Genomic DNA, 19,409 nt, shown 5'->3' on the forward strand with positions numbered 1-19,409 from the left:
AGCTAGATGGATCCTCCGCTTAAATGCAGCAGGACCAATAGGTCTAAACGATAAAAATGAATTAGGAGCATTAATATGAATCACTTTGCTTAAGTCCCTGTTCACATGCAGTTTTGTTCTTCTCTTTAATTGATTTTAATTCACTCACCTTTTTTGAGCACTTGAGAGTTAATTTTGCAGGTTCCACCTACTACCTTCATCACATGGCACAGCAGATAATTAAAATCACCGGAGAGAATATTATGTTGTCACGGGGGCCTGACAAAGCACCAAAGGGTACGATACGGCTGTGGCCCTGATTTCTCCCACCGCCTGACCGCGATGCCACATGTCTGATCTCCTGGAACTGGTGAGCTGCTCCGTAGTTCTTTTTCTTATGTGTTCAGTATTTTTTTATCATCTTTCCTGCTGTCTGATCAGCACTCCAATCCTGCAGGTGGCCTCAGCAGCCTGCAGCAATGGAGAGCCGTTGAAACTCATAGAAGGCGAGAGAAGTTCAAAAATTCAATTTAAGTTAAAAATTTTTGTTCTTTACAGTATTAATCTTTTCAACCTCATTTTTTTTTATATATATATATATATATATATATATATATATATATATATATATATTTTGCAATTTTTTTCTTATACTGATATGTTGCTATGGAAATGCTAGCTTAAATATACCTAGTTTCTTAATTAATGAGGCATAGCAATAAAACTTTCAGACACAGTGTTCAGGCAACCTACTGAAATTACTGATCATGGAGAAAATTACGCTGATGATATAGCCAGGATTTCAAAAGTGACCATCTCTCCTGGCGGCATTGTAAAAGAAGTACCTTGATGTTTGGTTTGCAAAAAAAGTATACTTTCGGCGTACGTGTCGTGTTTATTTCAAAACCCAGATTAAGCAAGGCATATGATGTCAAAGTTTGAACTGTGTTTTATTGCAGCTCAGAATTGTATTTGTGGACTTTTTAAGTGTAAATGCAAATGTTCAGTTAGTGCTGGGCGGTATGAACCGGATACCGTTTTTTTTTTTTTTTCTCCCACGGTATGGATTTTTGCCCATACCGGTCGGGCCCCTCCCCCACCCTCCGGATGAATTGTAGCGCACAGCGCGCGCCCTCACTTGTCCCGGTGTGCTTTTGTGGCCCGATTCCGAGAGCGGAATCGGGCCACAGAAGCTAATCCATTTACTGTGTCCCCCCGTTGCACCTGTCAGCTAGTGTCCCCGCGAGCACGATCAATCCCCACCACTAGCGGGGTCCTTGTGCCCACTAGCGGTGACACAAGAATGCCGAGCGCGGCTCTGTGCCCCGTCCCTGTCAGCTCTCAGGCTACGGGAACAGATTTAAAAGCCTCGCGTGCGGCTAACGTAGTACTGCGCAGGCGCAGCACTACGCAAATAGCGTAGGGCTAATGTAGGCAGCGCTAGGAGCCTAGCATTAACCCTACGCTATTTGCGTAGTACTGCGCGCGAGGCTTTTAAATCTGTACCCGTACCCTGAGAGCTGACGGGGAACAGAGCCGCGCTCGGCATTCTTGTGAAACCGCTAGTGGGTGATGGTAACGCTCGCGGGGGGGGGGGGGGGGGCACATTTGACACCGCTAGTGGGCACAGGGACCCTGCTCGTGGGGGGGGGGGGGGAGGGGACAGGCCGGGAATACCGCGATAATAAAAAAAAATACTGTGATATTCATTTTAGGCCATACTGCCCAGCACTGCGTTCAGTCTCCAAGGGCATGCAGTTTAATAGTGTGTTGTATGTGTATCAAATAAAAATGTCAGATCACTTTAACAACGATAATACTATGTTTTTGCAGGCAGCATGGGCTTGCACTCCAACAAAAGGTGACATCATAAACTTAGAAAGTGGCAATATAGATGACATTTTAGGTAAGTGATACCTTAAACCTTATACATGCGCATATATATTCCATTATAGAGTACCTGTCTTGTTCTTGATGATTTTTTTTATCCTCCCAGTTCACTCACCCATGATAAACCAGCCCCTGCATTTATTAGTATTTTTTTTTTGTCTTCTTCTACCTTGACTGTTCTGTATCTTTTGCTCAGTCTTAGTGAGCTCCACAGACTCTGAATTGGTGTTCTCCATCAGGCGTGACCTCATTTGAAGCCCTGCTGGGGAGAATTTTCTCCCTCGCTCTGCTACACACAGCCGAGAACAGTTTAGTCCAAGATGGGCTGTGATTGGCTCAGACCGCTCACACCCCCTTCAGCTCTCTGTATTGAAATCTGCAGTGTGTCACCTCTGCCCAACAGCTGCAAAAGGTAGCCAAAATATTCAACTCTATTCACTGTGCTGAGCTGAGGTTTCACCTGCAGTTCCTGCCTTTAGTCTCTGCCAGACTGCTGCGAGAGACCATCTGCAAGCAGGACTGCAGGCAGAACCAGAAGGAGAGCCCCTGGTGGCCAAACATTTTGGAGTTAATTTAACACATAGTTACAAAATTTTATAAAGAAGTATATTTAAAAAAAAAAAGTAGTTCAAATTGGCTAAACTAGAACATATACATTTTTCATTACTAATGATAGGTACCATTTAACTCCTAACGGTAGCAAAAGGAGACCACCATTTGTCAGCTTGGAAAAACTCAGAGCCAGCATAACTGCCCCAGGGATCAAGCAGGCAGAGGATTTCAGCACTTTTTGATACTGGAGATTCTGCAGATAATTGTGCATGCATTTACTTCCTGCACAGAAGTGGTTGCAGCAAGGAAAGGGGAAGGGTGGGAAAGAAGCATATATTCTGACAAAAACAGGCCGTCGCCAGACACTCTGTGACTGTGTGCGTGTGTTTTAAACAGGGAAAGAAATGAACATTCAACATATGTTTAGTCAATACATGTATTCCTTTTAAAATAACAATACTGGAGCATTTTTACTTTGTATTTTACAATTCATATGTTTTTTCCTTGGAGAGATGAAAGAAAAAAAAATACCTTTCCCTTGGTTAATTTTAAGTGTGCCTTCTGTATCTGGCAGCACATGGACAAAAGTGGAGCTGCTTCCCCCCTCTCCCTTTTTTGCCTATTCTTGTACAATCCCTCTTGTCAAAATAATTGGCTAAAAGAATATTTGCCATAAAGTGCAAGAGATAATACTTGTAATGGAACCCAGCAAAATGGGTGTAGAAATGATAATCTCAGGTGCTCGCCCGTGCATAGAAGATTAGAGAAACAGGATAAATAAAACAGTGGAAATAGATAATAAATACTGATTTATTGCAGTATTAAAAACACAAGGCACTACGTGTTTCAAGGGGTGGGACCCCCTCTTCCTCAGGTCTAAGAGGGGGTCCCACCCCTTGAAATACTGCAATAAATCAGTATTTATTATCTATTATTTCCACTGTTTTATTCGTCCTGTTTCCCTAATCTTCTCTGCACGGAGTGCCTGAGATAATCATTTCTACACCCATTTTGCTGGATTCCATTACAGTTGTTCAAGACCGTCAGGTGGAATTTCCTTGCGACTGGATAGAATAAGGCAGCACACCGTCTCTCCTACCACGAGGAGTGGATCATATAAATTCTACAAGGTGTTGTGCTCTAAATAAAACACCTAAGGGTGAGCACTAGAGATGAGCGAACTTACAGTAAATTCGATTCGTCACGAACTTCTCAGCTCGGCAGTTGCTGACTTTTCCTGCATAAATTAGTTCAGCTTTCCGGTGGGCTGGAAAAGGTGGATACAGTCCTAGGAAAGAGTCTCCTAGGACTGTATCCACCTTTTCCAGCCCACGGGAGCACCTGAAAGCTGAACTAATTTATGCAGGAAAAGTCAGCAACCGCCAAGCCGAGAAGTTTGTGACGAATCGAATTTACTGTAAGTTCGCTCATCTCTAGTGAGCACATCTAGATCACCTACTCACATACAGTGGTGCGAAAAAGTTTTGGACAGACACAAATTGTGCAAGTTCTCCCACTTAAAAAGATGAGGCCAGTAATTTTCATCATAGGTATACCTCAACTATGAGAGACATAATGAGAAAAAAAAATCCATAAAATCACATTTGTTTGATTTTTAAAGAATTTATTTGCAAATTATGGTGGAAAATAAGTATTTGGTCAATAACAAAAGTTTCTCTCAATATTTTATGTACCGTTTGTTGGCAATGACAGAGGTCTAACGTTTTCTGTAAGTCTTCACAAGGTTTTCACACACTGTTGCATTTATTTTGGCCCATTCCTCCATGCAGATCTCCCCAGAGCAGTGATATTTTGGGGCTGACGCTGGGCAACATGGACTTTTAATTCCTTCCAAAGGTTTTCTATGGGGTTGAGATCCGGAGACTGGCTAGGCCACTCCAGGACCTTGAAATGCTTCTTACAAAGCCCGTTGCCCGGGTGGTGTCTTTGGGATCATTGTCGTGCTGAAAGACCAGGCAACGCTTCATCTGCTCTTGCTGATGGAAGGAGGTTATCATTCAGTCTCACGATACATGGCCCTTATTCATCATTTCTTTTACACAGATCAGTTGTCCTTGTCCCTTTGCAGAAAAACAGCCCCAGTAGGTATGGTATTCTTTGGATGCAACTCAGCATTCTTCCTCCTCCAAACACGACGAGTTGAGTTTTTACCAAAAAGTTCTACTTTGGTTTCATCTGACCATATGACATTCTCCCAATTCTCTTCTTTTGCTCACCGTTCTTGTAATCATTTTGACACTTTGGGGTGAGATCTTGTGTGGAGCCCCAGATCGAGGGAGATTATCAGTGGTCTGGTATGTCTCAAGGGGTGACACGCCTTCTTTACCATAAGAACTGTGAACTTATGGAACAGTCTACCTCAGGAACTGGTCACAGCAGGAAAGATTAACAGCTTTAAAACAGGGTTAGATACATTCCTGGAACAAAATAACATTAATGCTTATGAAGAAATATAAAATCCCATCCCTTCCCCAATATCACGCCACACCCATACCCTTCAATTCCCTGGTTGAACTTGATGGACGTATGTCTTTTTTCAACCGTACTATGTAACTATGTCTTCCATTTTCAAATAATTGCTCCAACAGTTGATTTCTTCACACAAAGCCACTTGCCTATTGCAGATTCAGTCTTCCCAGCCTCGCGCAGGTCTACAATTTTGTTTCTGGTGTCCTTTGACAGCTCTTTGGTCTTGGCCATAGTGGAGTTTGTAGTGTGACTGTTTGAGGTTGTGGACAGGTGTCTTTTTATTGATAACAAGTTCAAACAGGTGCCATTAATACAGGACTGAGGAGACTCTTAAAGGGTATTCCAGGAATTTTTTTTTATTTGACTATGCTACAGGGGCTGTAATGGAATATAGTTCATAATATAGTGTCTGTACCTGTGTGATTGTTTTCTCACAATTGTGTTATTTTTAATTCAATATTTATGTTTAATAGCATTCAAAAGGACGCTTGTCTCAGATTTTTCTCAGGCTCAATGCGGCCTGACAATGAGACCTGACAGCACTAGTCAGCTGATGACAGGGTACCTGTCTGCTTCAATGTGTGGAGCGATCACTTGGTGGTAGAGAGAGAAATCTACAACTAATTGTATTTTTGCAACAGCTGTAGGTACTCAGATTGAGAAACACAGGTCTTATGAATGGATGCAGCTCATTTTGTTTCAATGGGTGGCTGATGTGTGGGAGGGAGGAAAATGGAATTATTGGATTTGTAGGCAAAGAAGGAAAGTCAAACAGGAAATACCAGTTCACAGAAAGCTAGCCACAGTGTTATGGTAATCTCCCAACATAGCCATTTAGCACTAAGACAAGTGCAGATCCTTCCTAAGCATGTCCATTACTGTCTGGCAGGTACGTACTAAAATCACCTAATGGTGGATAATCCCTTTAACCCCTTAACAACAATGGACGTAACTGTACGTCATGGTGACGTGGTACCATGACGTACATTTACGCGCCACTATGATCTCGAGCACCGGAGCGGTGCTCGCGTCATGCGCGGCAGGTACTGGCTGCTGTCAGCAGCCAGGGACCTGCCAGTAATGGCAGACATCCATGATTGCACGGATGTCCGCAATTAACCCCTCAGATGCCGTGATCGATGCAGTTCGCGGCAATCCGATCACCTAGCATGGTGGCCGGAGGTCCCCTCACCTGGCTCCGGCCATCTCCCGGGGTCTTCTGCTCTAAAATAAAAATGTGAAAAATCCCCTCTCCCCCCCCCCCCCCCCCCAAAAAAAAAAAAAACACGTCCGTTTTTCCCATTTTACCCCCCAAAAAGCGTCCACAAAAAGTCCAAAATTGCTGCTTTTTTTGTCACATTTTATTCCAAAAAAATTTATTAAAAATGTATGAATAGTAAAACCTAAGCAAAAGTGATACTGATAAAAACTACAGATCATGGCGCAAAAAATGAGCCCTCATATCGCCCCATATACGGAAAAATGAAAAAGTTATAGGTGGTCAAAATAGGGCAATTAAAAAAACTAATTTTGTTAAAATGGTTTGAGATTTTTTTTTAAGCGGTACAATTATAGAAAAGCATATAACATGGGTATCCTTTTTAATAGTTATTGACCCACAGAATAAAGAAAACATGTAATTTTTACTGGAAAGTGTACAACGTGAAAACAAAACCTTCCAAAATTTGCTAAATTGCGGTTTTCTCTTCAATTTTCCCACATAAATAATATTTGGTTGCGCCGTACATTTATGGTAAAATAAGTGATGTAATTACAAAGCCCTCATATGGGTCTGTGGATGGAAATATAAGAGTTATGACTTTTAGAAGGCAAGGAGGAAAAAACAAAAATGCAAAAATAAAATTGTCTGGTCCTTTATGCCAAAATGGGCCAAGAAGTTACTGGTCTGTGAGAGCCAGAAGTCTTCCTTGTTTGTAGGGGTCCAAATACGTATTTTCCACCATAATTAGCAAATTCTTTGAAAATCAGACAATGATTTTATGGATTTTTTTTTCTCATTAGGTCTTAGTTGAGGTATACCTATGATGAAAATGACAGGCCTCTCATCTTTTAAAGTGGGAGAACTTGCACAATTGGTGGCTGACTAAATACTTTTTTTCCCCCACTGTACTTATTACCTGTTGAGTAATGGCACATAGTTGCGCTTCTGTCTTTCTTTTTCACAATACTTAGCAAATCCCTTATTACTCCTGCGAGGTTCCTTTGGTAGTACATACAGTGGGGATCAAAAGTTTGGCCACCCCAGGTAAAAATTTGTATTAATGTGCATAAAGAAGCCAAGGAAAGATGGAAAAAATCTCCAAAAGACATCAAATTACAGATTAGACATTCTTATAATATCATACCAAAGATAGGGCCATGTAAATGTATATCAACAGCTGGTGTGTTGCTACAATAGACAAATTCCCATAAACACACCAGGACAATAAATCCAAATAAAAATGAATCTTTATTAGACATACAGATATACATGATTAAAAACATTAAAACACAGGACAGCAACAAAACAGACAAATCATGGTTGCTACAAAGGTAAGTAAATGAAAAATGTGCAAATAAATAAGCAGTGTCAGCTAGTGAGCTGAAAAATAAATTACCACAGCAGAGTGATAGATCAGACCATACTAAACATATCCCTATGCAGCACGCCAGACCCCAATGCCGTTTTGCCGTGAAGGCTTCCTCAACGGCTTCCACTCCCTGAAAAAGCCTTCACGGCGAAACTGCGTTTGGGTCTGGCGTGCTGCATAGGGGTATGGGTTTACTATGGTCTGATCCATCACTCTGCTGTGGTAATTTATTTTTCAGCTCACTAGCTGACACCGCTTCTGGTGTGGTTGGCTCTTTCCCTTGCCCTATGACATCCTTAGGTGTTTTCTTTTGCCCTGCTCAGTGACGGATCAGCTCAGTGCAGGCCTATTTATGGTCCTGCTTTTTTCCACTGCGTCACTTTATGTGCAATATTATCTGGATGTGGCCAGAATACCTACTGTTTACATATTGAAGTGGTTAGTTTATATCTATTATATGCAGCATCTTTTGCAGCCATATAGATTGCACAAGGCACTTTAATACAGTAATTACTCTTTGCACAAAAATGTATTTGCACATTTTTCATTTACCTACCTATGTAGCAGCCATGAATTCTGTTTTTGTTGCTTACCCCGTGTTTTAATGCTTTTAATCATGTATGTCTAATAAAGATTAATATTTATTTGGATTTATTGTTCTGGTGTGTTTATGGGAATTTATTCTTATAATATGTCAACAAAAGTTAGATTTTATTTGAATCATTTACACTTTCAAAATAACAGAAAACAAAAAATGGCATCTGCAAAAGTTTGGGCACCCTGTAGAATTTATAGCATGCACTGCTCCCTTTGCAAAGCTTAGACCTGCCAGTGTCATGGATTGTTCTCGATCATCTGGGAAGACCAGCTGATGTCAATCTCAAAGGTTTTAAATGCCCAGACTCATCTGACCTTGCCCAACAACCAGCACCAAGCAGTTGTCTAGAAATCTGAAACTGAAAATAGTTGACTCTCACAAAGCTGGAGAAGGCTATAAGAGGGCAAAATGTCTTCAGATGTCAATATCATCTGTTCGGAATGTAATTAAGAAATGGCAGTCATCAGGAACAGTGGAAGTTAAAGCAAGATCTGCAAGACCAAGAAAAATATCAGACAGAACAGCTCGCAGGATTGTGAGAAAAACAATTCAAAACCCACATTTGACTGCACAATCCCTCCAGAAAGATCTGGCAGACGCTGGAGTTGTGGTACACTATTGCACTATAAAGAGATACTTGTACAAATGGAAGAGTCATCAGAAGAAAACCCTCTATGTCCTCACCACAAAAACCAGCGATTGAACTTTGCAAATGAACATATAGACAAGCCTGATGCATTTTGGAAACAAGTTCTGTGGACCGATGAGGTTAAAATTGAACCTTTTGGCCGGAATGAGCAAAGGTACGTTTGGAGAAGAAGGGGAACAGAATTTAATGAAAAGAACCTCTGTCCAACTGTTAAGCATGGGGTTGGATCAATCATGCCTTGGGGTTGTATTGCAGCCAGTGGCACAGGGAACATCTCGCGAGTAGAAGGAAAAATGGATTCAATAATGTCAGCAAATTTTGGATGCTAACTTGATGCCATCGGTGTTAACCTCCCTGGCGGTATGATTCTGTCTGGAAATTTGTACCAAAAGCGGTACAATTTTTTTAACTGAATTTCACATCTCCCTTCGTCCATTTCACATCTCCCCTGTCACATTCCCCCTCTCCCTTGTCACATCCCCCGAAACATTCTTCCCCCTCCTTGTCACATTCTCCCCCCCCCTCATTGTCACATTCTCCACCCCCTCCTTGTCACATTCTTCCCCCTTGTCACATTCCCCTCCTTCATGTCACATTCCCCTCCCCATGTCACATTCCCCTCCCCCCTGTCACATTCCCCTCCTTCATGTCACATTCCCCCCCTTCATGTCACATTCCCCCCCTTCATGTCACATTTCTCCCCTTCATGTCACATTTCTCCCCTTCATGTCACATTTCTCCCCTTCATGTCACATTTCCCCCCTTCATGTCACATTTCTCCCCTTCATGTCACATTTCTCCCCTTCATGTCACATTTCCCCCCTTCATGTCACATTCCCCCCCCCCCCCTTGTCACATCCCCCCCCTTTGTCACATTCATCCCCCCCCTTGTCACCTTGTTCTGCAGCAGCATACACTAGGTTTGCCGGGCAGATTTCAAACCTAGTGTATTTGCTGCAGAACAAGTCTTTTCCCCTTCAGCCAATCACAGGCTTTACACCACTGCGGCCTGTGATTGGCTGAAAAGTGAAAGGTCCTAAAAGATGAATAGTGAAGAGAGGACACCCCGGACCGCACGGAGGGGAACAACATCTGCAGGGACCGGGATTAGGTAAGCAAATTTTTTTTTTATTTTACTACTTCTTTCTTTTACACTTAGCTCAGTGTTTTTCTAACAGGGGGCCTCCAGCTGTTGTGAAACTACTACTCCCAGCATGCCCGGACAGCCTTTGGCTGTTCAGGCATGCTGAGAGTTGTAGTTTTGCAACAGCTGGAGGCCCCCTGGTAGGGAAACACTGACTTTTAGTATTTTTCTTTACCTGCTCTGGCCGGCCCCCGCAACGGGAGCCGACCAGAGCAGATAATCGCATGTTTTCCCGGGGGCCGCATCGCTATATCGCATTGCTTTTGCGATATATCGTGCAGCCAGGCCGGGAACTCTGTAATTCTACCCCGAGCGTGACTCGGGGTTACCGATCCTGGCAGGGAAAATTAACCCCGAGTCACGCTCGGGATTACCGCTCAGGAGGTTAAAAAGCTGACGTTAGAGAGGATGGCTTCTACAAATGGATAATGATCCTAAACACACCTCTAAATCCACGGGGGATTACATCAAGAGGCGTAAACTGAAGGTTTTGCCATGGCCTTCACAATCTCCTGACCTCAACATAATTGAAAATCTATGGATAGACGACTTTAAAAGAGCAGTGCTTGACACAGCCCAGAAATCTCAAAGAACTGGAAGACTTTTGTAAGGAAGAATGGGCAGAGATATACTTCAAACAAGAATTGACTCTTGGCTGGCTACAAAATTCATTTACAAGCTGTGATACTTGCCAAAGGGGGCAGTACAAGATATTAACTCTGCAGGGTGCCCAAACTTTTGCAGACTCCATTTTTTTTTTGTTTTCTGTTATTTTGAAAGTTTAAATGATGGAAAGAAAATCTAACTTTTGTTGACATATTATAAGAATGTCTAATCTGTAATTTGCTTGGAGAAGGATAAAAAACACAGGGGGCGCTCCCTGATAAGGGGTATCTGCTGATGTGTGCCCTTCACCACACCACAGTGAGATACCCACCTTGTATAGCCATGAACTTAATGGTACGGCAATAAGCACGGGCTGGGTCTATGGTATTAGTTGGCTGCTGCGCTCCTACCGGTATCGGGCCCCAATAATGGGGGCCGATGGTAATGGTAGACAGATGAGGCGTAAAAAAACGGTTTTGCGGAGGCGCTGCACAACAAGAACATGAATCGAGGACTCGAGCAGCACAGGACAATAAAATGTTTTATTGGTATAACGGGGACAATGCGTTTCTGCATGAACTCATGCATTCCTCAGGTCCACTTACAGTGCCCAAGTAGATTCTTGTGGTAGTACTGTAGAGCTGGTCAGAGGTCCTGTGTGCGTCTCTGCTGCCGCTGGTGGCAGCACAGATGCACACAGGACCTCTGACCAGCTCTACAGTACTACCACAAGAATCTACTTGGGCACTGTAAGTGGACCTGAGGAATGCATGAGTTCATGCCGAAACGCGTTGTACCCGTTATACCAATAAAACATTATATTGTCCTGTGCTGCTCGAGTCCTCGCTTCATGTTCTTGTTGTGCAGCGCTTCCGCAAAACCGTTTTTTTACGCCTCATCGGTCTACCTAATCTGTAATTTGATGCCTTTTGGAGATTTTTCCATCTTTGCTTCGCTTCTTTATGCACATTAATAGACTTTTTTTTACCTGGGGTGCCCAAACTTTTGATCCACACTGTACTTGTCTTTGTTTATTTGGCTGCAGTCATAATGTGCCTTTTTTTTTTTTTTTATATCTTTGTAAGTTCTGCAGCCAATAGCCTTGTGCCATACACTGCTAGGGCCATGGTTTCACAGATGTCAACAAATTTGACATTGGTGGCATAACCTAGTGGTATGTTACCCTGGAGAGGAGACTGACTGACTCCTTTTTTATATTACACTACTACAATATTTTTCTAATATAGTGGTGCTGAAATAGGCACTATAATTTTCACAAACTTCTTATATAATGTAGACAATACCATTTGTATATTTGTGATATACATTTGGTTAAAAATGTGTGTACCGTATTTGTTGGTGAAGACATTGCTCTATTTTTACCCCTAAGGGTCCCTCCACTATTCAGAATATGATCTGGTCTCTGCAGCTATTGCCTGTTTGTCTCTGTGCAGAGACAAAATACAGGACAAGCAGGGCACTGTGCATTCTCCTGGCTTTTCAGTCAGCCAGATACAGAGCCTCAGTGCACAATGCAGGCATTATTCAGTTCTAAGGAGTGAGGGAGAAAGTGCCCACATAAGATATATAAGGGCAATTGTTATATAGGAAATGCCCCTTCCTTCTCGGTGTATTCCGGAATCCTGTTTCTTGCTTGAGGCTAGCCCATTGACTAGAGTTTAGCTGGCATTCTAGTCTACATGTAAAGATACACAATTCAATCTTTCCTTGAAGCAAGTGCAGCCAGGTAACTAAGTCTGCTGTTCTCTGAGCAGGTAATATACTTAAAAGGAAAGTTAGTGTTTGTTTGTTTTTTTAATATAGTTTGTTTTATTTATAAAGCAGTAATTTTCTTTCTTGTTGCAGGTAATGCAGATGTCGCTTTAGTAAATTTTTATGCTGACTGGTATGTTACCAATTTTTTACTTCTGCTTTTACATGTATTTTGAACTTTTGTATAATTGTATAATTACACCTTAATAATTAAAAATGCTATATGATTTAGAAAGTAAGAAATTGTATATTCATTTTGGTTGTTTCCATGGGTTCTGTTACAAAATTTTTTTTTTAATTTTTACATGTGGCGTATTAACATTTTTGTTACTGAAAATTTGTTCCATAGAATAGTCACAGAAATGTCTGCAGCAAATTTACCATGGACTTTAGAGGATAAAGGGAAGTCCTAGATGCGGCTGATTATTTCTGCCGCAAATCCCATGTAATACATGTGCAGAATGAACTCCTGTACATTGAAGAGGTGAAATCCATTGTGAAAATCTGCTGTATTTCTTGCAACAGAATAAACCTACTGGTTTGTGTGCAAAAGCTTTGTTTTTCCATGAAAAAAGCTTAAAGAGGTACTCCGGTGGGTGTATATATCTATCTCATGTAGAGAAGAATGAATCGGAGCACTCACCCAGTAGAAGTATGCAAAATCTTCAGGCTTTATTCAGTATTGGAGCAGGTAACAAACACAGTGCAGGAGAGAGGGTTGGCGTGGGGGGTTGGGCAAACAGACCGTGTTCGCGCTTCGTCAGGCCACTAGTGTGCTTCCGTGCAGTAGGTGTTATATAACACCTGAAGCTTGTTACCATGGCAAAGGATGTAAACAAACCAAACACAGAAAGAACAAGGTAACAAAGCATAAGGTAGATTAAAAACAACTCTAAAACATGCATGTGAATGCGATATAACAGGGATAGGTATGATAGCAATAAATACAAATGTATAAAAAACATGCTTATTTTAAACGGTTTACAGAACAACTTCAGATCTGTCATTTAACCCAATCGGGCCCGTAGCATTTAATTTAGCTATCCACCTTGCTTCCCTAATGAGAAGCTGTCGGTGTCTATTACCTCCCCTTCTGGACTGATTAACTCTTTCAAGGGCTGCAAAACGCAATGCTTTCGGATTGCCGGTGTGAACAGTCCTTACATGGTCGATTAATCTCGTGGCTCCTATACCACTAGTTATGGATTTAACATGTTCGCGAATGCGGTGGTATAGGGGGCGAATAGTTTTGCCTATATAAAATAGGCCACACTCGCAAAATATAGTGTATACCACGAAATTTGATCGGCACGTAAGGAATTGCTTAATATTAACTGTTTCACCTCCCAAATTTTATTTCTTTTGCTTTACTATTTAAAGGACAAAATGGGCAATTACCGCATGAATAATTGCCTACTGGAATAGATGCAGATAACCAATTTTTCTTTACTTGACTTTTTTTTATTACTTTTCATCTTTAAATAATCGTGAATTGTTTTATTCCTTTTATAGGTAATTATTGGTTTATTTTTTGTAGAATCTTTTAATTCATTATCATGTTGAAGTATGTACCAATTTTGGTGTATAGCTCGTCTAACAGCTGAATTCATAGGGGTATTATTAAACGCAAAAATGAATCGGTCTTGTTTTTGTTTTTTGTTTTTTTCATTTTGACTTTTGGTTTGAGCAAGTCAACCCGGGAGACCAACTCAACTCTCTGTTTAGCTTCTTCAAGAATATGTTGAGGGTACCCCCTCCTTCTTAATCTTTTACATAAATCCTCTACCTGTTCTTGATAAATATTATAGTCATTATTGATGCGTTTCAATCTGATCATTTGACTATAAGGTATGCTATCTCTAGTCTGTGGAGGATGTGATGATTTGTAATGTAATAGGGAGTTTTTAGATATTGATTTCCTGTATCCAGATGTAACAATTTTATTGTCGATAATATTAAGTTGGACATCTAAGAATTCCAATGTTTTGTTGCCAAACTGAAACGTGAAAGCCATATTCACTGTATTGGCCTGATTGAGGTAGTCAACAAAACCCTGGAATTCATTTTCATTACCACTCCATATTACAAACACGTCGTCAACAAATCTCCAGATTGCTTTGACGTGTGCAATATGGGGATTATCTGGAGAAAATATGTAATTTCTTTCAAATATGGCAAGGAATATATTAGCGAAACTGCAAGAGATGGGCGTCCCCATAGCAGTTCCGCTAATCTGTCTATACCATTGAACGTTATATTGAAATACATTATTCGATAAAATTAAATGAACCGCTTCTGTAACAAATTCTATGAATTCTTCAGATTTGTTTGTGCTTGATAGAAATTCACCCATGGCTTGGGTTCCAGCAGACCAAGGAATTCGAGTGAACAAACTTTCCACATCAATGGAAGCAAGCTTATAATCATTATGCCATTCAAATTGATTCAGTGCTGAAATTAAATCTCCGGTATCTCGGAGATATGTGGGGATAAACTTCAGTAGGGGAGAGACCAACCACTCAATATAACTAGATAGGTATTCTGTTGGGGCCCCTATGCCCGCTACAATGGGGCGTCCTGGTGGTGGGTTTCTCCCCTTGTGGAGTTTAGGGAGGATGTACCAATGGGGTTTTATTGGATCTGTTGGGAGTAATTTTTCTGCTAACTTAGTTGTAAGAATACCTTTCTCAGTCGATCTGCGCAAAAATACTCTGTTTGTCCATGACTTTAGTCATTGGATCATATGAAAGTTTTTCATACACCCTATTGTCATTCAACTGGGAAAGAGCTTCATTTTCGTAATCTGATCGGTTCCATACAATAGCGCCGCCCTTATCTGCCTTCGAGACCACAATGTCACTGCGGGCTCCAAGCCAGTCAAGGGCTTTTTTCTCCTCTATTGTGACATTGGATTTAGCTTTAGGATAAAAAATTGCTTTAACATCTCTACATACAGCTTTTTGAAATAGATCAAGACTGCTACCAGGAACTATCTGGGGGTTAAACCTGGAGGGGTTACCTCCTCTAAACTCCTCCCTATTTTCATTCATGTCTGGCATGATTTGTTCTTCCCCTGTTAAAGAAATCAGCGTGTTAATATTCTCATAATCTACATCAGTGCAATCCTTAATAGGTCTAAATCCTAAGGTGCCAATCATACACTGCGTTTCGCCTTCTCTTCGTGAGGATTCATTTTTATTTGATTTTGTAGCTGATGTGAAAAACTTTTTTAAATTAATTTTGCGCAGTCCTCGTAGAAAGTCCTCCTCAAACAGATGGTACTGAAAATCCTCATGTAATCCGAAATTTAATCCTTTATTCAGGACAGAAATGCAGGGTTCACTCAATTCTACATCGGTCAAATTGGCTATGAGCGATTCATCTGTTATTGTCTCCATGTTACCGTTTTCTTCCTCTTGTATGCTTGTGTTGGATTTTTTCCTCCTACCGCCCCGTCTGGTTTTGCTCCTAAAGGGGCTTGAGATCCAAGTTGAGGTAAATTTGTTGTGGTGTCCCGTGTTCCCTCATCAGAGGTTGTGGAATCCGATTCAGTGGTTAAATAGTCCGTTTTGTTGTATTTCTTTTGTGTTTTTCTTATATTCTTGCGTCTTGTGTTTCTTTGCTGCATTTTTTGTTTTTGCCATGTGAAGATATGGTTAGTATCAAAGTCACGTTTATCCCGTAAAAATTTATCACGTTTTGATTCTCTTAGAGTGATTTGCAGAGTTGTAAGTTTTCTTTCCAAGTTTTGCATGTACTGAGTGAATTTGTTATCATTCAATCTTGTACGTAATTCCACTTTTGCTTTAGATAATTCTGATGCAATTTTTTCATATTCTGTAGTATTTTTCTCTATTACAAGTTGTTGTAAATTGATGGAATGCTGAAGGTGGCAAGCATCCCATTTTTTTACAAAGTCCAGGTCATCAATAAATTGGGAAGGATTTTTGTATGCACGTAATCCCCTTGGGGTGCGTAAGTTGTCAGCATAAGCTTTTAATGAGTTTATGGTCCAGAAGGTTCTCATTTCCCTTTCTGCTAGAGAGCTCACTTTAAATTCAAGAGCCTTAGTGCTCAATACTTGGAGCTCATCCAGAGATTCACATGTCTGGAAGAACCCCCCCACATCCACTCTCCCGTCACTGATGGCTGTTGATATTGTTTGGGCAGATATATCCATGTCCATTTTGCAGAATGGTTATGGAGGATTCCTGGGTAGCGTGCTCTAAGGGATGGTAGCAACAAGTTCAATATGCAACATATGAGAGAGAAAGCACCTTGGCACCGCTGGAATTCCTAGATTCAAATGCCCACTGCAACAGCTGTGAATATCCTGAACTCCTCATGTAAAGCTAAGGGTGGTGCTGCACGAACTGATATATAACATTGGCAATAGCATGTAGAGAAGAATGAATCGGAGCACTCACCCAGTAGAAGTATGCAAAATCTTCAGGCTTTATTCAGAATTGGAGCAGGTAACAAACACAGTGCAGGAGAGAGGGTTGGCGTGGGGGGTTGGGCAAACGGACCGTGTTCGCGCTTCGTCAGGCCACTAGTGTGCTTCCGTGCAGTAGGTGTTATATAACACCTGAAGCTTGTTACCATGGCAAAGGATGTAAACAAACCAAACACAGAAAGAACAAGGTAACAAAGCATAAGGTAGATTAAAAACAACTCTAAAACATGCATGTGAATGCGCTATAACAGGGATAGGTATGATAGCAATAAATACAAATGTATAAAAACATTTGTATTTATTGCTATCATACCTATCCCTGTTATATCGCATTCACATGCATGTTTTAGAGTTGTTTTTAATCTACCTTATGCTTTGTTACCTTGTTCTTTCTGTGTTTGGTTTGTTTACATCCTTTGCCATGGTAACAAGCTTCAGGTGTTATATAACACCTACTGCACGGAAGCACACTAGTGGCCTGACGAAGCGCGAACACGGTCCGTTTGCCCAACCCCCCACGCCAACCCTCTCTCCTGCACTGTGTTTGTTACCTGCTCCAATTCTGAATAAAGCCTGAAGATTTTGCATACTTCTACTGGGTGAGTGCTCCGATTCATTCTTCTCTACATGCTATTGCCAATGTTATATATCAGTTCGTGCAGCACCACCCTTAGCTTTACACGAGGAGTTCAGGATATTCACAGCTGTTGCAGTGGGCATTTGAATCTAGGAATTCCAGCGGTGCCAAGGTGCTTTCTCTCTCATATGTTGCATATATATCTATCTCGCTCTCTATCTCTCTATATATCTCTCGCTAGCTCTCTCTCGCTAGCTCTCTCTCGCTCGCTAGCTCTCTCTCGCTCGCTAGCTCTCACTCGCTATCTCGCAGCTTTTTGCATGGAAAAACAAAGCTTTTGCAGACAAACCTGTAGATATATAGATATAAATAGATGTACCGTATATACTCGAGTATAAGCCGAGTTTTTCAGCCCGATTTTTCGTGCTGAAAACACCCCCCTCGGCTTATACTCGAGTGAACTCTCCACCCGCAGTGGTCTTCAACCTGCGGACCTCCAGAGGTTTCAAAACTACAACTCCCAGCATTATGAAGGGGGGGTGTGGGATGATGAAGGGGGGTGGGGATGATGACAAGGGGATGATGAAGGGGGGTGGGGATGATGACAAGGGGATGATGAAGGGGGGTGGGGATGATGACAAGGGGATGATGATGAGGGTCTGGATGATGACAGGCGGTGATGAGGATGTTAATGACAGGGGTCTGGATGATGACAGGGGGGGATGATGTATTTCCCACCCTAGGCTTATACTCGAGTCAATAACTTTTCCTGGGATTTTGGGTTGAAATTAGGGGTCTCTGCTTATACTCGGGTCGGCTTATACTCGAGTATATACGGTAGATATATAAATCTAAAAAAAAATTTTTAAATCAACTGGTGCCAGAAAGTTAAAGATATTTGTAAATTACTTCTAATAAAACAAAAAACAAAAAAAAAAAAACTTTATCCTTCCAGTACTTATTAGTTGCTGTATACTACAGAGGAAGTTCTTTTTGGATTTTTTTTTTCTCCCTGTCCACTGTGCTGTCAGGAACTGTCCAGAACAGGAGTAAATCCCCATAGCAAACCTGTGCTGCTTTGGATAGTTCCTGATACAGACAGAGGTGTCAGCAGAGAACACTGTGGACAGAAAGAGATCCAAAAACAAAAGAACTTTCTCTGTAATATACAGCCGCTAATATGTACTGGAAGGATCAATTTTTTTTTATTTTAATAGAAGTAATTTACAAATCTGTTTAACTTTCTGGCACCAGTTGATAAAAATAAAAAATAAAAATTCCACCATAGTACCCCTTTTTAACCCCTTAAGGACCAAGCGTTTTTCAGATTTTGCACTTTCGTTTTTTTTCCTCCTTCTTATATTTTAAAAATCATAACCCTTTCAATTTTGCACCTAAAAAATCAATATGGTGGGGTTTTTTTTTTTTTTTTTGCACCACCAATTCTACTTTGTAATGACATCAGTCATTTTACCCAAATATCTACAGCGAAATGGAAAAAAATATTGTGTGACAATTTATGAAAAAATGCCATTTTGTAACTTTTGGGGGCTTCCGTTTCTACACAGTATATTGTTTGGTAAAATTGACTGCTTATCTTCTGTAGGTCCATATGATTAAACTGATATCCTACTTATATAGGTTTGATTTTGTCGTACTGGAAAAAAAATCCTAACTACATGCACGAAAAGTAATACGTTTAAAATTGCCATCTTCTGACCCCTACAACTTTTTTATTTTTTTTCCCCACGAACGGTACCGATATGGTTTTTATATCACTTTTATTCATTTATTTTAATTTTTTTTAATGGTATAAAGTCACCAAAAATACACTATTTTGGACTTTGGAATTTTTTTGCGTGTACGCCATTGACCGTGCGGTTTTATTAACTATATATTTTTATGTTTCGGACATCTACGCACGCGGCGATACCACATGGATTTTTTTTTTTTTTGTACACTTATTTTTTATTTTTTTTAATGGGGAAAAGGGGGGTGATCCAAATTTTTTATCTCCCTTTTTAAATGCCATGATCATCATTGATTGCGGCATCTAAAGGGTTAATACCTGACATCAGCCCGATCGGCGATGTCGGGTATTAGC

At 40.9% G+C, this 19,409-nt stretch overlaps 1 protein-coding gene across 1 annotated transcript in view; it reads left to right on the plus strand.

Moving 5' to 3' along the window:
• Positions 1-19,409, plus strand: part of ERP44 (endoplasmic reticulum protein 44) — a 104,489-nt gene that overhangs the window by 49,429 nt on the left and 35,651 nt on the right. The window contains exons 2-3 of the mRNA XM_056520147.1: positions 1,813-1,885; positions 12,366-12,405. Coding sequence (XP_056376122.1) covers positions 1,813-1,885; positions 12,366-12,405 — 113 coding nt within the window. The remainder of the gene's footprint in view (positions 1-1,812; positions 1,886-12,365; positions 12,406-19,409) is intronic.

This window comes from Hyla sarda, chromosome 5, assembly GCF_029499605.1.
Source record: "Hyla sarda isolate aHylSar1 chromosome 5, aHylSar1.hap1, whole genome shotgun sequence".
NCBI classification, from domain to species: Eukaryota; Metazoa; Chordata; class Amphibia; order Anura; family Hylidae; genus Hyla; species Hyla sarda.